Here is a 5,803-nt window from a genome sequence, read left to right on the forward strand (position 1 = left end):
TCATAAAAACGTGACCTGTTCATATTTCGAGATTCAGATTTGGTTACATCTTAATACAATCCGAAAATCTGCTCAATAAGCCCATGCTTCCGTGAATCGTGGAGCTTTGCCCATCGTCTGGATTCCAAAATATAAGTAACTTACAATTATTCCATCTGATTTCTCTGTTATCGTGAAGTTGGAAAGATTGTCGGTATTAACATACAACGATTTGGTTTTGTTGGCGTTGCTGCCAGTTAAAAACGAATGAGAATCGATTGGGAAATTTGATGCAAATGTGATATCGGATTGCTTCAGAACAATTTGAATCCATCAGTTCAACTACCCTTACAATATGTACTAACTAATATCTAGAGTGGATTTTATTTCTAACTTACATTCCAATCAGTCATGTTGGGGTTTGCTGACCCTGTACCTTCGCAATTTCCACTTTGAACTTGGCAATCGTCTCCCGCGCCAGTTTCAGCTTGTCTTTCAGTAGCGTGATTTCCGATTTTACCTTTACCTTAGTCTCAATTATGTTCTCAAGGGATTGTATTTTTTTCTCCTCAACTGAAAACAAAATGTAAATTTTTCATCATATTATAATTAATTGTTTGTGATTAACATTCATGAAACTCACAATCCGTATCGTGCTTCCAAACGCCACTCGTAACAGGCTGCACGTTTGTCAGCAACTGCTGCATAAGCTGCGTTGGCTCTTGGAACACAATCTCCTCGTACTGCTCGGAAACCAGCCCTTTCTTTCCTTCCAGCTGCTGGGTGGACACCTCTCCGTCCAGGATGGGTGATTGGAAGAGTTTCAGTATGTGGTACATCGTAACCGGTCGCTCGGTGGGGTCATGGAAATGAATCTTTATGACAATCTCAAACTCGCCCCAACCGGTTTCGGTTACCTCGAAGGGTGGTTTCGTCACTACCCGGTTCGGATTGGCGTAGCTCTCGTGCAGCTTGAAATGAATCTTCTTCACATACGTGGACATATCCTCGTTGTGGTATGGCTTCACGTACACCGTCCACTGATGAGTGTGGCCATCTTCCTCCCGTTTCTTTCCAAAAGACCGGGCAACGTTACCGTAAACCAGAGGCTTCACAATCGTCAGTCCCTGTAGCAATGATTAATTTGATATGGATGTCGTAGGGCACAGTATACACTATTTTACCTTCACACGACCACCGGAATCTGGACCGAAGTCTGTCGAAATATTCATATCGCTCGTTTCCTAACAAAAATGTATAAAAATCCCAATGTGTTCAAAATATCTCACTTGTTCCGATTTGTATGTAAACAACGACGACTGGTTTATTTTGACAATTAATGTTTAGCTTTGAAAAAGGGCGTATGCAATATAGAAAGTAATGGCTGCGTGCTTGGTCTCTATTAGCATAGACTCAGCTTGTAGAATTGATAAGGGGTCGTCCACATACCACGGGGACAGAAAAGGCACGATTTTAGACACTTCTCTCCCCCTCCGTGGACAAGCGTGGACATTCCTGATACCCCTTCCATCTTGTCCACTTGGACACCCCTTCATTTTTTAGAGAGAATCATCTAGAGAATTTTAGAGAGAATAATTGAATTTTCTATTTCTATTCCATATTTTCTATTGGTAAAAATTTTACCTATTACTATTAAATGGTTTGTTCTCATTTTTTATTTTTATTTTTTACCGAAGCTTTTTATTTTTTTTTGCCTGCTGTAGCCTATATGAAAATATCACTCACACACATTTTTATTAAAAGCCGACGCAAGTTTGCTGAGTACTTTGAGTTTTCAATTTGGTTTGCGGGCGAATTGCCGCTCAAACTTATAGATGTTAGTCAGTGCCTGATTTCTGACACGGTCCATTTAGCAGATCCGCAGATTCATCACAGCTATCAAGATTAGTGTATCAATGTATTTTCTCTTCTCAGCACACATAAAACTTGGTTGGGTAGTGCATGGCGGCTACAATGAACCTAGTCAGAAGTGAATACCTGCAGTATCATCGTGATTGATGATTTTATTAACCAATATTTTCTGTACAGCTTCGTTAATCGTGGAAAATATTTGGTTGTCCTGGAAACTCGGGCCGATTTTATGAAAAAAATCAAAAGTATCCTTTTTATAGACATGAATTTCTTCGATTATATATGCACCGTTTTGTTTTTTTATGCTGTCTGGTTAGCCACAGTTCTAACAAGATACTGAAAAAGGGATAATCAAAGGAAGGAATATCTGGAACTACAAAGCATGTTTGCCGAATTGTCAAACAGATTTGACATTGTCCTGGAGGAATTCGACCCCCATCATATTGGTTAATTCTGGCCTTAAACTTGCCTCAGAAGTATTCAGGTGCCATGTAGGCACTTGGACAGTTCTCGAACTCCACTGAAAGCTGAGATTTAGGCACTTAAACAGTTTCTTAAGCCAACTAACAATTGAGATATTGGCATTTTCCGAACAGGGGTGTAAGATAGGGGATTCCATCTGGGAGAGTAGAAGCTCGTAATAGGATTTTTTTTCCAATCCAATCAGACACAGTGTATAATTTTTTCGGAGCAAAACACGATACGTGTTTTAGTTGTGTTGATGTAGTGATTCGCAAATGGAGATGCGTTCAATCAAGTGTTTTTGATCAAATAATATGTAACACATCCATTGCAGCGTTTCACGAAACCATTCTTCACCAGGTGCTAATGAACGGTTGTTTTATATATCTGCAGTGAATCTGTATTGCAAAAATTACTCAATTAAAAAAAGAGCATCGCTGTTAGGAACACATCTCCACAGATATGGCCCATGCATCAAAGAATGTGTCGTTCGCCTTCCATTTTCGCAAACCTCAATAAATAGAAGCGAAGGAGCGGAAGCTGAATCGAAAACCCGCACCTAAAACAATAATGTCGTGCTTTTAAAACATTCGACAAAAAAAAATAGGTACAGAGTGTGAATTCGAAATTTTTAAATAATTTTTGAAATTACTTGAAAAATCAGCGCATGCATAACGCTATACAATAAAACACGAAAAAATGTTTTGACAATTTTTAAAAATCGATGCATAAAAATTAAATACAATTTCGTTCGTTTTTCATCGAATCAACGAATTAATTTTGCACACAATTTATTGGAGTTTCCAAAACTGCCCATCGATTAGCAGTGCTTTCATCATTTATTGAATTATCAGTCGCCGAAAACGATGAAGCACTTTTTCATTCAAACAAAAATAACGTTGTATTGAAAGGTCCTACAGGAAAGTTCTTGGAATCCAATGAAAGCTGGTTGATAAGGTCAATTGGATTTTTTGTGTATTTATTTGGCTAAAAGTCTCGAAAAACCTTGAATTAACAGAAAGAAATTGGATTTTTTTGTTCCTATATTTTCATTTACAACATTCACAAACAGCAAGATAACAATGTGTCCGTTGTATATTCCAAAACTTGAAGCTTTGAAATTATGTATGTTGGATTTTCACGAAGTTACAGCATTTCAAAAATCACTTAAAATTTTCAACTTAACACTCTGTTCTTCTAATTTCTTTGTCAAGAATATTATGAAATTGTAACATTCTTCGATAGTGTCTTCGTCCTAGTGGAATGCGTGATTCTCTCCTATCAATGGAAATAAATCGATCGCTCTCAGTTCATATGGATGAATTTCAGAATACACATTCCAGGGAAGAAGTTCAGCCATATGAAAAATATGGATGTTTGACGCACTCAAGCAGCTCAACCTTTGGACTCACTCACCTCTTTATTTCAGGCCATGAATGACGAGAGATAGCCCATGCCACTCGTGTTACTTTATTATGGCTGGCGAATGAGCCTCACTTTTTGAGATTTTAAGTCGTATCCTCATTTACTAACGATTCCTTTGAAAATGGATGCTAAAAAGTAAGTGTGAGTTTTAAGATTAATTAAATGATTTTTAATACGGGGTCTATTGAAAAAATCGCTACTTACGAATTTACGCAGGTTACGTATATTCGATTCTAGATTGTTTTGTGGAATTATGTTGGTAATTGTGTCTCTCACTTATGCTGACAAGTTCGGCTATTTTGAATGTTCAGTTAATTTTTGACAACTGCTTTTCTTACACGTGTTTTGGTTCATCTTCGATGTTTGCCTATTGCAAAAATGGTTCAAAGAATCTGTATCAAATTTTGTGTGAAAAACAAAATTAAGTGCGCGAACACATTCCGAATCTTGATTGTGACATCTGGTGAACCTACCTTGGAGTAACGTTTATCGTAGTTCGAAAGAATGTTCTTCCGAGAACGAGAGGATGTAAACGACGCATAGCGTGCCGGAAGCCCTACAACTGAAACCGAATATAAGTAATCCGTGGATATACAAAAATCGTGATACTTTTAGATCAGCTCTTGTAAATAGAGTGGTCCACTCTATTCCCTTTCAATTAAGTATTTCCATAGCTATAGCCGATTTTGCTTCAGCACTACGAAGGGATTTCTCTGGAGATAGGCAATAGGCAAAAATCTAAGATGAACTAAAACATGTGTAAGAAAAGCAGTTGTCAAAAACCAACTGAACATTCAAAATAACCGTACTTGTCAGCATAAGTGAGAGACATGAGTACCAACACAATGCCACAAAAAACATCTAGAATCGAATATACGTAACCCGCATAAATTGAAAGTCGCGATACTTTTTGAACAGACCTCGTATATCGCTAAATGAAAATGAGTGAGTTTGTCTTATTTACGTTTTTGATATAAATGATGATAATTATTCTTTTGTTTCAAGATTTCGGCAGTTATTCAGGCTTAGCCGAGGAGCAATTGAAGATGAGGGGCTCAGAATGCAAGGGGTGTAAGTGACTTGATCGATTTCTCTTCATCAACTTTTTATTTAGTTAATAACTCAACTGCAAAAAACGTTCCAATTTAAGTTTGCTATAGAATACGATAGATGAGCTTCTGGCCTATCTTCTACATTGTCCAAAAGAGAGAGTCGATGAAGAGAAATCGACCAAATCACTTACACCCCTTTCATTCTAAGCCCCTCATATATTTCGGATACAATCCCCTTTATTCCGCGCGTCGAATGAGATGAGATTGCTCAAGTCACTGCATTCCCGTAGGCGAATGGTGTGACTTAAGTTTGTCACTAGGTGAGATTTGAAGTCGTGTCCTCATATGTTATCGACTCTGGTATTAAAAAGAAGTTGAAAAGTAAGGTAGCTCCACAATGAAGCGAGAAACTTTGCAAAATCTCACGTCACTCGCCGCGCAGAATAAGGGGGAATGTGTTCCATGTGTCCCGTGTTCCATCCAACTTTCACAAGCACTGCTGGTCCTTCAGCTTTAAAATTAGTGGCAGTTTTGAATCTTCTGATTTCTGGTCGTACCAAATTAATGTGATAAAGGAGGAAACTTTTTACTTGGTATGGCTCAACCAACAGTTCTATCAGTGTTCAATGAAATGATGCCACTTCTGGAAAGAGGCTTATGTAAAAAATGGATCAAATTGGATACAACATTGATTAATGAAACAAAGCAACATTTCTTCGACAAAATCAAGATACCCGGGGTAGTAATGGTACTCATAGACTAATTCTAATGCCTACGGAAAATGAACATATGTACATTTTTTCACTCCAAAACTCACTCATTAGATGCATTCTTTAAACTGTCATAATGCATAATTTGGGAGATGTAATAGGGGAGAGGGAGGCAAGTTGGCGATGTTAAGCTTTGGCGAGCCCTTGATGTTGGAATTATTTTTTTTTTAATGTTGATGCTGATTCATATAGCCTGAAGTGTTTTCTATCATATTATCTTTTGGATGGGCAAAAAACTAAAAA

General features: G+C 37.7%; 1 protein-coding gene across 1 annotated transcript; it reads right to left on the bottom strand.

The window, feature by feature from the left end:
* Positions 1 to 327: 327 nt before the first annotated feature.
* LOC129778115 (YEATS domain-containing protein 4) lies at positions 328 to 1,303 on the bottom strand. The gene is made up of 3 exons (XM_055784805.1): positions 1,164 to 1,303; positions 623 to 1,106; positions 328 to 552 (listed from the first exon to the last, which is right to left on the bottom strand). Exons 1-3 carry the CDS (start codon positions 1,209 to 1,211, stop codon positions 389 to 391), a joined length of 696 nt encoding a protein of 231 aa, XP_055640780.1. The 5' UTR covers positions 1,212 to 1,303; the 3' UTR covers positions 328 to 388.
* Between the last annotated feature and the right edge of the window lie 4,500 nt (positions 1,304 to 5,803).

The sequence above is a fragment of the Toxorhynchites rutilus genome, chromosome 3, assembly GCF_029784135.1.
Source record: "Toxorhynchites rutilus septentrionalis strain SRP chromosome 3, ASM2978413v1, whole genome shotgun sequence".
NCBI lineage: Eukaryota > Metazoa > Arthropoda > Insecta > Diptera > Culicidae > Toxorhynchites > Toxorhynchites rutilus.

Bases quoted from the DNA above. Each gene is read 5' to 3' on its own strand.
- LOC129778115 (XM_055784805.1), bottom strand. From the start codon at position 1,211: ATGAATATTTCGACAGACTTCGGTCCAGATTCCGGTGGTCGTGTGAAG. The intron at 1,107-1,163 runs GTAAAATAGTGT...TCATTGCTACAG, and splicing joins ATTCCGGTGGTCGTGTGAAG to GGACTGACGATTGTGAAGCC. The intron at 553-622 runs GTGAGTTTCATG...TTTTGTTTTCAG, and splicing joins TTGGAAGCACGATACGGATT to TTGAGGAGAAAAAAATACAA.